General features: G+C 41.2%; 1 protein-coding gene across 5 annotated transcripts in view; it reads right to left on the bottom strand.

Annotated features, from left to right (window-relative positions):
- LOC147031284 (mitochondrial import receptor subunit TOM40 homolog) overlaps positions 1 to 12,710 on the bottom strand; it is a 49,489-nt gene extending 36,779 nt beyond the window's left edge. For 2 of the 5 annotated variants that reach the window (XM_085861114.1, XM_085861108.1), the window contains exons 1-2: positions 12,485 to 12,707; positions 3,572 to 3,639 (exon numbers count right to left, since the gene is read on the bottom strand). In XM_085861114.1, the coding sequence (XP_085717240.1) occupies positions 3,572 to 3,639; positions 12,485 to 12,623 (207 nt within the window). In that variant the 5' untranslated portion in view covers positions 12,624 to 12,707. Of the gene's footprint in view, positions 1 to 3,571; positions 3,640 to 3,766; positions 3,792 to 12,484 lie in introns of those variants that run through there. The other 3 variants (XM_085861143.1, XM_085861134.1, XM_085861125.1) reach the window with 2 other exon arrangements.
- Between the last annotated feature and the right edge of the window lie 3,440 nt (positions 12,711 to 16,150).

The raw sequence follows: 16,150 nt of genomic DNA on the forward strand, positions 1-16,150 counted from the left end.
TGTCCATTACAGTGGCTGATCTCAAAGCGAAGACGAGCAACAAACCTATCCTGCTTTTATATTTCTAGGCTCCTCAATGTCAAGACTGCCATCCCCCTGCCTCCCACACACTCACCCCAACCGAAGTCCAAACTCCCTTGTACCTCTTAGTTGTGATGAGTTTCAGGGGAGGCGTTGATTTGTTACAAGGGTACCTCCATTCTCAGCTGAGTAAACAGACAAAGGTTTCCCTTGTTGATGAGGAAACAACAGAGGAAAAAAAATCCTACATCAGGTCTGACATTATCAAAAAGGACAGCATGAGAGACATGTACTGAAGATGCCTCTGCACATGTACAAGCTCAATAAGACATATAGTAAAGCTTACAATGTCGATCTGCGATCCAGTGGTTGTAGCAGATGCATGAATTATTGATATTGCTTCATACCCAAATTCATGGGAACAAGAAAAAGAGCAATCAGAGATTGCAGACCCTCGCCAAGACTTGTTTTGTGTGGTGTTTGTGCACTGGTGTGTGACGTAATTAATAAGAGACATAATTAGAACTGCCACTGTATAATTGCTGGCAGTGATGACCGGGAACAAAGACGTCCCGCTTTGATTGGACACCTGACCCTGACCCATGACATTTTTTTATTTTTTATTCAATTGAATTTAGAATGGGATTAAAATAAATTCAATTCAAATCAAATGGAACACCAAACAGGTACAGTCTTGCATTGGAGTCATCTCAAGGAACCTGAACAAGCAAAAAGCGAAGATGAAGTCATCAGGACGAACCTGGACAGGATTCACATTTCATCTGCTACTTCTCTACCCTCAAACCCATCCAGGCACAGCCAAGTGAGCCTTATTCAAGAAATAAATAAATAAATAATTTAAAAACGAAAATAACCCAGACCAAAAAAAAAATCAAATCATTCTGGCTGCCAGGCCGTGTGTCCGATCAATTTGAAATTTAAAACATGTATTCCCCATCACTACTAGATCATAATTGTGAAGTTTCATGTCAATTGATTCCACGGTTCCAGAGAAAACATTATTAAATATTTTTCTTTAATCCAATACAGCTGCCAAACCATGTGACAAATCAATTATTCTTAAACAAACTTTTACACCCAAGGCTTGGGGAACATTTGTGTGAAGTTTCCCCTCGATCTCTCCAGTCGTTCCGAAGAAGATTTTTTTATTGGTTTTTGGGCTAAATCCAATATGGCTGCCAAACCATGTGACCTATGACATCATACGTGTGAATGTTTTGTTCCTCATGGATCCGCGGTCATACGTGTAAAGTTTTGCTTCAATCTGTTCAGCCATTACAGAAAAGAAGATTTTTAAAGGATTAAAAAATATATTTATAAAAAAAACAATATAGATGCCGAATCACGTGACTGATGATGTCATCAACTTTTTTTTCTGTGGACTATTTTATCCCTAGATGACCCTCAAAATTTTTCATACTGATCAGATGTAGCATTCTACATAGGCAATTATGACGACATAAAAATCAAACCTATTCCCCATGAGGAGTACTTGCCGTGTGCCAAGTTTCAATTTTTCCCCTTGGTGTGGTTTCAGAGATACAGAGGTCCAAAGTTTATCGGTTTTTCCAACATAGATGCCATACCACGTTCCCTATGACGTCATAATTTTCGTTAAAACATTCTACATGAGTAGTCTTTGCGATGGTGAAAACTGTGTCTCAATCCGACAAGCGGTTGCGGAGAAAAACATGAAAGTTCTGTGTGGACAAACAAATAAACAGAGAGACAGATAGACAAACAAACGCAAACGGACCCAAATGCAATAAATACCCTCTCCTTCGGCGAGCGTAAAATTGAAGAATCTAGCACTCAAAATACCTTGAGTGTTAATGAAGGGAGCTAGAGCAGTTTCCCACCAATGGCCATTAAATAAAAAGTGAGACAGAGTGCGCTAAATAACCACGCTGAACAGTTTACGTTTTGTATCCCACTGCAAGACCGGATCAAGATCTGGACATGAACCAAAATCGAATCGGCTTGTTCTCGTCACCAAACCAACTCATCCATCTAGTTTTGCCATAACTCATGCACAACTTTTTGAAATATCCTGCTACATATCGTTTTCAGCCCCATCTCTTAATGGTGAAGAATCACTTTATAAATAAAAAATAAAATAAAATCAATCCTTCCTTGTGTCGATGTAATGCAATTTCTCCGAAATTAGCATAATGGGTTTGAGGGTGATAGAAACAATAATAGAATGTTGATAATTAAAACTTGATATTAAAATAAATGGATCAAATCTGAAATAGAAAATGTACTCAAATATGATATGATTATATGCGCTTGAACATGTATCTATTTGAATTTTTAATTAGCATAATCATATCTTTCCTTTGTATGGAAAGATCGACCTGACTATTAAAAATGTGATGAGCAGGCCAACTTTTCAAGTAATCTGAATTCAGTTAACAAAAAAAAAAATTGACGATTATTTAAAAGCTTATCGAAGGGATTTTTTTTAAAAATAAAAGGCACCAACAAGTTGGAATGTAGGTCCAGGAAAATGTCCAGATATTATTCACTAAGCTGTACTCACTTCAAGATAATATATTTTTCTAGTCTGGGAGAAGCATACTGACTTTTAGCCAACATACTATAGAAATTTATCAAAATGCCCAAAAGAGTTGAAGTGTGACGTCATTCTAGCATTCTGTTTGTTTTCCGGTGCCGGGAGAGGATCAACGCATCTGGATTTGAAATATATGTTACAACCGCTCAACCAGGTCAAGCTGGGGCTGCACAAAGGCTGAAGGATACACTTCACCTGAGGAATGTCAAGACCTGACAAAGTTGGCGGCTGCAGATAAGCTCCAACTAAGGAATGTCAAGACCTGACAAACTGTGGCGCCAGTGTTTGGAAATAAAAAAAATACTATGTCTCACTGGATTCTATATGAAGGACTTAACTTTATCATGTTTTTCAGAGATCTGCAATATATCTGTATTCCGATCACTCCTATGCGCACATGTATGTGTTTTTATGGATTTTATTTTTATGTTGTTTGTTAAATAAATGTTCAAATGTACAGGATGACTTAGAAATTTCATCGACACTTGTCACACACCCAACATATCCACCAAGTTTCGTCTGAATGTGTTAATAACTTTTTGAGATAATGTTTTTAGCCCCCTCACTCAATGGTCAAGAATCCCTTTCAAAATTCTCAAATCCAGATCTGGATTTGGATCTTTACCAAAATCTAATCATTTAGTTCGTGTCACACAACCAACCTGTCCACCAAATTTCCTTTGAATGTGTCCACAACTTTTTGAGATATCCTGTTCACAGACAAATAGACAGGGGTAAAAACATAACCTTTGATGGAAGAGGTAATAAATGAATTATTTGTAACATCATAGAAACAGAATTTTCACACTTAATTGCACAAAAAAAATTCAAAAATTACAAAATAAAGAACTTCTTCATGCAATTAATCATATCACCATGTGAGATTTTTTGCTTTGCACACGTGATCATCGAACTAAGGCCAAGTAGATGAGAAAACCTGATTTTGAAACTCACTTTCAGGTGACAGCTGATGTCTTTGTTGAGAATCAATCTGACCCCATCCATTTTAACTGGAAACACATCTGCAGAACAAAAAACGAAGGCAATACACATTTCAAATGAAGAGAGAAAGAGAAAGAGAAAGAGAAAGAGAAACAAAAAAAAACACTTATAATTTTATTTAAACAATGATGGCTACTCAAACATTACATGGTAACATTTTGGAGAAATAATGGAGGGGAGAGGAGAGGACGGAGGGAGGGGAGAGGAGAGGAGAGGATTGGGATGGAGGGAGGGGGAGGAGAGGACAGGATAGAGGGAGGGGAAAGGAGAGGACGGGACAGAGGGAGGGGAGAGGAGAGGACGGGACAGAGGGAGGGAGAGGAGAGGACGGGACAGAGGGAGGGGAGAGAATGAGACGGAGGGGGAGAATGACCCCTCACCAAATGTTGCTATACATTGAAGGAAGGAGGGTGCGAGGAGGGTGACAGAGAGAGACAGAGACAGAGACAGAGACAGAGACAGAGACAGAGACAGAGACAGAGACAGAGACAGAGACAGAGACAGAGATAGAGACAGAGACAGAGACAGAGAGAGAGAGAGAGAGAGAGAGAGAGAGATGGGGGTGAAGGAAAAAAAAAAAAAAGAGAAAGGTGAGTGGTGGAGGTGGGGTTAGCAAAGAGAATGATATGTGATGCTTAATGACCAAACACAAAAAAACAAAAAAGTTAATTTCAAAGCAGCTGCACACACAATGACACAACAGAGTTTGTGAAGTAATCTGCTGGCACATCTGCAAAAACTTTGATTTCCCAGTTCCAGAGAATTCCTGGGAACATGAACCAAAGCAATCACTGAAAACATGAAAGGACCATTCACATACGATCTCATAATCCAATCGAGCGTGAACATCGAAAACAAAGCATTGCGACCAGACATCATACTAAGGTACAAAAAAAGAGAAGAAGGCATTGCTAAATGAGGTGTTAACACCAGAAAATTTTGGACAAGACGATGGAAAAAAATCAAGAAAATGACCAAATACCAAGACGTCAAGAATGAAGCAAAAAGATCCTGGAAGCTGAAGATTGCCAAAGTTGTGCCAGTGATAGTTTGAGCTATGGGAATGATGAAGAAGGACCTCACAGAGATATTCAAAACCATCCCTAGAAATATCACGACAAACGAACTACAGTTGGAAGCTGTCCGACACGGTGTTCAGCAACGATCGTGAAGAGAGCCCTCGGCACAAAACGATGAGAACAGAAAACTTCACAGCTTGGTCCATGAATCGTGACCCCTAACCGAAATGAAGGTGGATACTTTGAGCCCACCCTGGGAGGACTCCATGCCACCTTCTGAAACCCACATATGTAGATACCAATTAACGACACACACACACACACACACACACACACACACACACACACACACACACACACACACACACACACACACACACACACACACACACACACACACACACACACACACCCTTTTATTAGTACTGCTGTTAAGTAATCCACAGATGTTCAATTTGTTAAGATCTAACCAATCATTTATGATTTGTTGTGGTGTATCTGTAATTAAACATTTCCATCAAAAATTATGTACTCTGTCTTTGAGAGTCTCGTGGTCGGGTGTTAAAAACAGAGGTGATTATGATTTCACCCTTGAGTTGTTTGGATGGAGGTATCATTAATTCTTTCATTTAATTCGTCTGGGTAAGCAGTTCTTCATTCTTTTATTCAGAAAAGTTATCCACGCTTCAGTAATTGTGTGATTGTTATATCTTCCGTCCATTTCAGTTTTCAGCCATTGCCGCTCATCATTTCTACAACCTCAACACTGAAGCTCGCACTTTTACAGTTATTCATAAGTAAAGTGACGAGTAAGTAGTGGACAACCAGTAGTTTTATCTGGGTTTCTCGTGCCACTCCTGTGTGCATTCATTCTTTCATTACATCTCTGCATTGTTTCAACAACATAATGCACCGCACATTTGCGACAAGTCAACAAGTAAACTATGTTTGAAGTTTTACATGCAAATAATTACAATAAGTCGTCGACTTACGGACCTATGTGACTTATGACTGATTGACTTTACGACCACGACCGCGAAATGTACTGTACGTCTGGCCACGACTGCTCCACGTCTGGTAGCACGAGTGTTGCGCAGCTGGACATACGACAGTTTCCGCCGCAGCGCCCACCAGTGCTAGCGTGTTAGCGTGGTCTCGGTATAGCGCAGTTTATCCGTATCCGTTTCTCATAAAAAAATTTACTTCAAACCCCCAAGATGTCTACCAAGAGGAAATTATCTTTGTCTACTCCTCAACCTGCCAAGAAAGAAAGAAGGGCATTGATATCGCCAATAACAAGGAAAAGAAAGGAAAGAAACAAGGAAAGAAAGGCCATTGATCTCGCCTTGAACAAGGAAAATAAAGGAAACAAACAAGAAAAGAAAGGCCATTGATCTCGCCTTGAACAAGGAAAAGAAAGGCCATTGATCTCGCCTTGAACAAGGAAAAGAAAGGAATGAAATAAGAAAAGAAAGGCCATTGATCTCGCCTTTCACAAGGAAAAGAAAGGAACGAAATAAGGAAAGAAAGGCCATTGATCTCGCCTTGAACAAGGAAAAGAAAGGAAAGAAATAAGGAAAGAAAGGCCATTGATCTCGCCTTGAACAAGGAAAAGAAAGGAAAGAAACAAGGATAGAAAGGCCATTGATCTTGCCTTGAATAAGGAAAAGAAAGGAATGAAACAAGAAAAGAAAGGCCATTGATCTCGCCTTTAACAAGGAAAAGAAAGGAAAGAAACAAGGAAAGAAAGGCCATTGATCTCGCCTTGAACAAGGAAAAGAAAGGAAAGAAATAAAGAAAGAAAGGCCATTGATCTCGCCTTTAACAACGAAAAGAAAGGAAAGAAACAAGAAAAGAAAGACCATTGATCTCGCCTTGAACAAGGAAAAGAAAGGAAAGAAACAAGAAAAGAAAGGCCATTGATCTCGCCTTTAACAAGGAATAGAAAGGAAAGAAACAAGAAAAGAAAGGCCATTGATCTCGCCTTGAACAAGGAAAAGAAAGGAAACAAACAAGGGAAGAAAGGCCATTGTTCTCGCCTTTAACAAGGAAAAGAAAGGAAAGAAACAAGAAAAGAAAGGCCATTGATCTCGCCTTGAACAAGGAAAAGAAAGGAAACAAACAAGGGAAGAAAGGCCATTGTTCTCGCCTTTAACAAGGAAAAGAAAGGAAAGAAACAAGAAAAGAAAGGCCATTGATCTCGCCTTGAACAAGGAAAAGAAAGGCCATTGATCTCGCCTTGAACAAGGAAAAGAAAGGAAAGAAACAAGGAAAGAAAGGCCATTGATCTCGCCTTTAACAAGGAAAAGAAAGGCCATTACGAGGAGAAAAAGAAAAACAATTCAGACAAAGCTTACCATCTTTATGATAAAGCAACTCGTCCGGCTACCCCGAGCGCTGCCCCAGCTGATAACATCGACGATCCACAGCCAAGCACGAGTGACCAATTACATGTTTTGTATTTTTTACTTACGAAATCTTTATGACTTCCGTCCTCTGTTTGTGCGTTTGTGTGTGTGTGTTTGTTTGTTTGTGTGTAGGCACGATAACTCGAGAACGAAGAAGCTACCAATGTCAAATTACACCACGTGATTCAGGAGGGTGATGGCTAGCGCTGGTTAGATTTTGGTCAAAATCGGTCAAAGGTCAAGGTCACAATGAGGTCAAACATTCGATTTTTGATAGTTTGGTACAGAATCATCGTAGAAACTTCTGGTTTGCGTCGCTACCTTCTCAAGAGACAGCTTTTATTAGACAAGGTCAGAGGTCAAGTTGACGATTTCGTAAGTACCAGTCCATGACTGCTCATTTTAAATTTAGTATGTTTCGTAACTACTGTAAAATGTTTTCTATTTTTGTATGTTTTTGCAAATATCAAACCAATTGTACTGTCGTATGCAGTGTTTTACTTAAACCTGACAGATGTAAAAACGTTATACAGCAACAATAAAAATGGTTTTTATAACCATGGTTATAAGAATAATGAACAAATAAAATGTTAATAAAATATGACTTAGATGAATAACATATCATTATACAGTATAGTATACATACGGTAATTTTTGAATAGGCCTATACACTATAAATAAAGGTAGAAATAAGCGTTGGCCGACTTACGACTGGTCGGTTGTACCGATCGCAGTCGCAAGTCGACGACTTACTGTATTTGGTTTCTTTTAACTTGTAGGATTTAGCTGTTACTGTACAATTCATTATATTGTTTGTAGCAAATATAGGACAGGTTTCACAATTGCAAATCCCACATCTATGCACTTTGCATTTGAATAGGTGTTCTCCATTGGCTAACCCAGAATGGCCAGATAACGTCCGGAGATAACATCCTTCGGATACATACAGAGATAACCACCGTCCGGATATGTGCGGACACCACCATCCGGGCATAACCATCGCCCAGATATATTCAAAGACAGAGAGAGGTGTGGGTGGCTGCTGCACTGCAGTAGGAAAAGGTGAATGGGACAAAGAGAGAGGGGGGGGAGTGGGGGCAGGGAGTTAGCAGTGAATGTTTTACATTACGAACACACACCACACACACACACACACACAACCTTGGGGGGAGGGGGAGCATTTAAAACCCACGCTATCTCCCTGGCAAAGTTCTGCCTGCATGCATGCATGCTAGTATGTGCAGCGACCTTTGCACCCCTCTGGTCGGTTCACTCCAAATCTTATTCATACAGGGTAGGGGTGGGTGAGCAGGGGAGGGGTGGAGGGGTGGGATATGGGTGAGAGAGAGAGAGAGAAAGAGGGAGAGGGTTAAGATAAGGAGAGGGTTGAGAGAAGGAGAGGGTTAAGAGAGGGATTCCAGCAGATGAGATTCCCAGTTTAACGTCCGTCTGAAAGACAGCACACACATTGATGAATCACCTTGCCTGTGAAACACCTGGATGACCGTTTATAGCTGGGTCAGGCCAACAACAAGGAGGCCAACACAGGTGAGTGCCCCCTGAACTTTGTTCAAGTCGATCGATATAGGATTCAGTGATAGCGCTCTATAATATTCACACTCACCAAGTGGCTTAACCACTGCAACGAAACGGTTCATAAGAAACTGCTCACTTGGCCCGCGATTAGCAATCACTGAACTGTCATATTAAACACACACTTCCCGGAGACGCCCATAATGTCAAATATGTCCAAATTAGCAAATGAACACTTTTGTAGGAGTCAGAACTGCTGCCCAGTACAATTCTGTAACATAAATGTTGCAATTCAGTTTAGTGTAAGAGATTCTCGAGGTTATCACATGTGCGGAAATGAAATAAAGCCACAAATGCTGGTGTGTGGGTATTTATAAGCATTGCAATGTACCCAGCGATTCAGAGCTATGATGAACAGGCATTTGATAATACTAGTACGTGCCCGTTAAAAAAAAAAAAATTCAAACCGCGACCAAGAAACAACAACCACACTCTGGCGTGCGCGTACGTGCGTGGCCCGGAAGTTCGCATATCGCAGGCATGATTATTCGCAATTTAGTTTTAATGGCCAATTATTCAATTAGCGCCAACGTATTTTGCCTTTTCGCAATGTCATCGCAAGGAAAAACACAAAGATAAGAGAAGAGGAAAAAAAAAAAATTACTTCCTGCTTCGGAGCATACCAGCTCACTCTGATGTTACTGAAATTTATGCACCGTCTAATAAGAAAACGATCATAACTTGGGGCATTGTGTTTATGTATAAATGCGCATAAGAAATCGAGAAAGTATTAGAATACACGAAGTCATCACTCTCTGGAAGTCCGTACGTTGTAACCCGTAATGGGGAACGCGGCTGAGGTTCCCTTCCCCCATTGGCCACGCCCACGCAGCAACGTGTCCTGTCATTGGTTGGTAAATAAATGGCCATAACTTGGGAAGCACTTGTCCGACTAATATCAAACTTTGAAAAGGCACATCCTCAGGTCCCCAGCAATATATCTGGCAAGTTTCAATTAGATTGGACCAGTGGTTGTCGAGAAACAGCGGTCACAGACACACACACACAGAGATTGCTGTAATTATAGATAGATGAGTGAGGAAAGTGCAAAAAAAACAACACAAAAAAACTATTGTTAAGAAATTGTTGCGGCCTTTTCCAAGTCAAGGCATGGTTGAACAGGCCAAAAAAACATGGAGGCTTCCGACCCCAGTTAGGTAACACAAGACACGCCTTAAGACCCCATAGAGCAAGGTGGCTGAGGAGCCCCTGATAAAGGCTATAATTAAATAAATATCTGCCACAATCTTTCCTGGGAAAGCCACATCTCCAAGCTGGCCTCCAAAGCCAGTTGCCAAATGGGCATCCTACGTCATGCAGTCCTTCCTTGGCACACCTGAGCTTCTAAACTCTAAAAAGCTTTCATGCACAGTCTGATGGAGCACTGCTTCCCCCTCTGGTGTGGTGCTCCTCCCTAACACCTAGCTCGACTTCACGCTGTGGAAACCAAAGCTTTTTGGATCATTGGTATCTCCGGCGATCAAGCTGTCTTTGGGTCTCACACCAGAGGCAGGTCGGTGTCGGAGCAACAGCTTTGATATTAATGAGATATTTATATAAATACATTCTTGTAGTCTTTGTGTCTTCGACAGTCTCCTCTCTGGCCTTGCCACCCACTGCTCTGTCTGTGATCTGCCCCTCCTATATTTCTTCGTGGTGCTCAAGATCTGCCAAAAAACCCCTTTTGGTGAAACTGCCAAAATCAAGAATCATTGCTCCCCTTCGCTCTTTCATTCCTATTTTTCCCCACCTCTGGAACAAACACCCACACCTCGCTCCAGGTCTTCAAAACAGCTGTTCACCACCATCTCATCTCTTCTCCCATCCAAAATCTTAATCTTTACTACCCTCCATGAATCTATGCAACATCCACCTTTGTCAAATTCCCCATTTTCCTTCCTGAAAGTCCCTGTAGTACCATCTTGTTTCCCCTGTGTACCCCACCTCCCTTCCAAAGATGTCCTATAGTCTTTGTTCCCCACTATTTTGTGCTTCCCTCTCCCTTATCTCTTGTCTCCTGCTTCGTTATGCGACTTATGCCTGGTGTTGGCTTAGTGGTGAGGGTGGCCGGCTTTGGATCCCACTCAGCTGTTGAATTGATACCAGGTGGGGTTGACTCGGCCTATAATCCTTCTGAGGTCGGTAAAATGAGTGCCAGCTTGCTGGTACACTGTGTCGGAGTGGCGACCCATCCAGGATTGTGCCCAATAGCCAAGGAGACTGCTGAAGCAGCACCAACGCTCTGCACACAGTATGGTCCCAATCTCATCCTCCTGCCTCATTGCACGTTTCTGTGTGTCAACTCTTACATGAGCCTCGACTTTGTAAACAGAAAAAGGCAGCTAATTATCTTCAAAAGGGGTGTTTTACTTAATCAAAACACCCAATTTTTCACTCATGCACTTCCTTAGAGTTCCCTTAATGTGCATGCAAAGTTTCGAGCTGCTCAGTTTCATGGTTTTGGAGTTATGGAGGACGGACACACACACACACACACACACTTATCGTGTGCTCATTCAAGGAGCTATCGGTGGATACAAAATGGTACTCGTGATCACAAATAATACCAAAACCCACGTGACCAGCAATTTCTGGGACACGACCCGTCGCTACACCTCGGGAAGCCCCCAACCACCAATGTGTCATTGTGTATTTTGTGTAAGAGGTCAATTCGTCAATAACATAACATCTAGCATGAAATACAGGTTTCCTCGAACTAAACTATTCCAGAACAAAGTAGAAGGGCACTCGGTACCTCCGCCAGGCTGAACAGTTCATGTAAATTGTATCGTTTGGCATCCCACTGATAGGCAGGATCTGGATTCGGACCTGAACCAAAATCGAATCAGCTTGTTCTTCCCGTCATCGAACCAACTCGTCCACCTCGTTTCCATTACCCATCCACAACCTTCTGAGATATCCTGCTCACAGACACAGAGGTGAAAACACAACCTCCGCGCCCACCTTTGGTGTCGGAGGTCATGACTTCCCACCGTCTCAGCTCTCACACCATGATCATGAAATATAATTAGATATTTATATATACATATAATGTATATATATATATATATATATATATATATATATATATATATATATATATATATATATATACACAATCCATCCATCGGGACCATACTCCATGCAGAGCGTTGGTGCTGCCTAAGCAGTCTCCTTGGCTATTGGACACAATCCTGGACGGGTCGCCACTCCGACACAGTATACCAACATGCTGGCACTCATTTTGCCGACCTCGGAAGGATGACAGGCAGAGTCAACCCCACCTGGTATGAATTGAACAGTGGAGTGGGGTTTGAACTCAGGATCAGAGGATTCCAAGCCACCACGCTAACCATTGAGCCAACACCACCAGGTATATATATATAAAATATACAATGTATATATATATACACATATATAATGTTTATACAATGTATATATTTATATATATACAATGTATATATTTACTTATATATATTTATACAATGTATATATTTATTTATATATATATATATATATATTTATACAATGTATATATTTATTTATATATATATATATATTTATACAATGTATATATTTATTTATATATATATATATATTTATACAATGTATATATTTATTTATATATATATATATATATATATATCCATCCATCCATTAATAGGTCAGTTCCTCATTGACTCGTGAACCGAGCTGTTGCTCTGTGTTTGCACCTCCTTTTGAGATTAGTATTAAGAAATGACCCCCATCCACATTGTACGGCACTGTAACACCCACCGAACCTGCATGATGAATTAACGGAAGCAGCCCTGAGGAGGAACGGCGCCCTTGGAACTCAGACTCACCTTCGCTTTTCTGGTGAAGATCCTGGAAAGCGCCCGGATTAAAGAGCCGAAAACTGCGGCTTGATCTCCAAGCAGCATGGCAAGCTGACCGTGTCTCAGACCTGAAAGGCGAATGGTTCGACAAAGCGACATTGCCCATAGCGGGCCGGCATCATCATCGTCGTGTACTCTTCTTCCTCCACTTCCTCTTCTTCCTCTTCAACTTCTTCTTCTCCCTCCACTTCTTCTTCTCCCTCCACTTCTTCTTCCTCTTCATATTCTTCTTCTTCTTCTTCTTCTTCCGCTTCTTCGACTTCTACTTCTTCTTCTTCTTCTTCTTCTTCAATTTGATGTTTGTTGTTGTGATCAGAGCCGCGAGGCTCTGCGAACACCGCGCACCCGAACTCAACGCAACAACCAACCAGAGAGTTGGTGTCAAAGCCACCCGATGCTCGCCTGTTTATACATTTATCGTTTTTAAAAGACTCGTCTAATAATTAATATTTTATATAAAGCATTGCAGTGAAGTCTGATCCAAATAATTTTAAAGCAATATATGTATTTCTATAATGTAATCAGTAACAAGAGCGCAAGTGAGCACAATATACGCCCGAACAAGAAGGTATATACAGAATTGTGCTACTACATGGAAAACAGCATCCTGGTTGCCATGGCAACCACTTTACATGACGAACGTATGTCACGACACACCGTCTCTACAGTCTGTACCTTTGTACCAAATATGAAACGTGAAAGTTGAAAACTTTGGGAGTTAGAGTGCGGACAGGAACGGATGGACGGACAGACAGACAGACAGACAGACAGACAGACAGACGGACGGACGGACGGACGACCGGTATCACATTATACGCCCCAATACATATGTTGGGCATATAAAACAAAGTGTGGTAGATAAAAACATCAGAAAGGAAAAAATAACTTGCACCAAATTTTTTTTTAAACATTTTCACGCTGACGCTGACGCTCACGCCGGGGTTATCGCTATAGCTCTTTGTTCTTCGAACAGGCGAGCTTAAAACGGGAAACATATTGATAAAATGGAAGTAAAGAATAGTAAAAATAATAATAATAATAATAATAATTATAACTTTATAGTGTCCACCCCATTTCCGTTATGAATTTCGGACAGAAACCCTCATCATCGTCATCATCACTAGAAATGTTGATCGTCCTTGATCACCTCCTCTCGGCACCCCGGAAGATTAAGATGGCCAATTAAGTAAAGACTCGATCGTAATTTAGGCTTAAGAGGATACAGAATACAGAATACCACCTCCTCCTCCTCCTTCCTCCTCTTCGTTCCGAGCCGGAGCCCTATAAAAGCATCCCACCAGTATCCTACTGATTTACAATCTCTAATCTCTCCCCACACAGAATCCTCAACATTTATTCCTTCCTTCATGTCACCCCTTTCTCTTGATGCAATGTTGTCCTTCACCCAGATTGCTCCTCCTCATCCTATTCTCCCCTTCCTATCACACTGATACACCTTGTGGCCTTCTAATCCTGTCCTACAGTTACTCTCCTCCTTAAACCATGTCTCACTCACTGTAACTCTATCGTACTCCTCGCTATCCACTTTGGCTTCAAACTCTTCCATCTTTTATTTAAACTTCTGGCATTGGTAGAGAATATGTTTAACTTTTCCCTTCCTGAAATTCTATTTTCTTGCCTGACCTTACTCATCACAATTACATCATCAGTTCCTTCCTTAATAGCTTCCTCACCCTCTGCTGACCTAAAAAAAAAGCCTGAATTCCTTCCTCAATTCCCACTGCAAACCTTGCTGCCCCCTTTCTATTTAACACACGGCCATCATTCCGGAAACACTCCCTTTGGCCCGAAAATGATTCCCACTGCTTCCTAAATGTAAAATCTTCCTCCCTACACCATTCTTCCAGCCATTGGTTGACGTCTATCGCTCTGCTCATAATTTCAATATTGTTTCCTAATCTTGGGAGAATCCCAGAAAACATGACCTCACAACCCTTTGCTTTCAGCCGCTTACCCAATATCTTGCGTCTATTTTTCAAAACCTCAAAGTAAACTTTCCCTCCATCATTCACACCTAGGTGTACCACAACCAACTTCTTCCTGCCATGACCCGATACAATATCGTTTACCCTTCCTTCAATGTCCCGAACTCCTGCTCCTTCAGAACGACACAAAATTCTGTGTCTACAATCATTCCTGTAAAATGAAGGATCTACATATTTACTCATCTCATCACCCACAAAAACTGTCTCCTACACCTCATGTCTACCAATTTCTATGTTGGCACCTCCACCACTGCCCGCACCCGCTGTACCTCCGCCACTGCCCTCCCCGTTGCACCGTCACCACTTCCAATATCCTCAGCAACCTCACTCCACAACCGTAACCAACTATTATCCACAAATTTCTCACATTCTGTTACTTGCTGCAAATTTTTGATGCGTTCCTTCAACCTCGTAATAACCATCCTCAAGCGGACGATTTCCTCACACCCTACAACAATAAGAAAAACAATAAGTTCCACAGACCCTGACACAAATCTCGATAACAAAATACGCAAAACGCTTTCGGACTGGAAACTTAGATTTAGAAGGACTGGAAGGAGAGCTCGCCGCCCAGTCGGCCACGTGCACCGATCCCTGAACCGGATGTCCGGAAATGACATCACCTCAAATCATCAAAAGTGGCTTGGCAGATAGTAAGACTCAGAAGCTTGAATGAAAGAACTTCTTCAAGAGTATTGTTGAGAAAGTAGATTGGGGGGGGGGGGGGTTCCAGACAGTCCTTTCTGAGAGACATAGTGAGAGTGTGAGATTGTCAGGATTGAAAGACATGTTCCATGTGTTGGCCCAGTTTGTGATTTTATCCAGATCTGCAGAAAGTGAAGAAGCTGCAGCTTGCCGTTCTGAGAGATGACCGATGGAACAGCAGAGGGTGGAGTCATCTGCAAAGAGATAAAGAGGATTTTCCAGAGAGTCGGAGAGGGTAAATTTTAGGGTAAATCCAATGTGACTCCATGTTCCTCATGGATCGGCGGTCAAATGTACAAAGTTTTGCCTCGATTTGTTCAGCCATTTTAAATAAGTTGTTTTAAGTTTTGTTTTTTTAAAGCAATATGGCTGCCGCATCACGTGACCGATGACCATCAAAAAAATTTTTTGTGGACCATTTTATCCCAAGATGACCCTCAAAATATTTCATACTGATCAGATGAAGCATTCTTCATGTGCAGTTATGACGTCATAACAAAGGCACCAAGGACATCATTAAAAAAAATCGCACTTATTCCCCATGAGAGGAGTACTTGCTATGTGCCAAGTTTCAATTTTTTCATTGGTGCGGTTTCAGAGATACAGAGGTCCAAATTTTTTCTGTTTTTCCAACATGGCTGCCACACCACATGACCTATGACATCATAATTATCAATAAAACATTTTACAAGAGTTATCACTCCTTCGGTGAAAATTTCGTCTCAATTTGACAAGCGGTTGCGGAAAAAAACACAAAAGCTCTATGTGGAGAAACAAACAAACAAATGGACCAAATTGCAATAACCTCTCCTCCGGTGAGGATAAAAATGTGCAAATGGTAGCAACCTCTAAATATTGTCCAATCTGTCAAATTTTTTGCATGCAGATTTAAGTTTTGATATATAACGGGCAGCAGTGTGGA

The sequence above is a fragment of the Eptatretus burgeri genome, chromosome 2 (genome assembly GCF_056783735.1).
Source record: "Eptatretus burgeri isolate ZD-2024b chromosome 2, Ebu_testis_v1, whole genome shotgun sequence".
Lineage (NCBI taxonomy): Eukaryota > Metazoa > Chordata > Myxini > Myxiniformes > Myxinidae > Eptatretus > Eptatretus burgeri.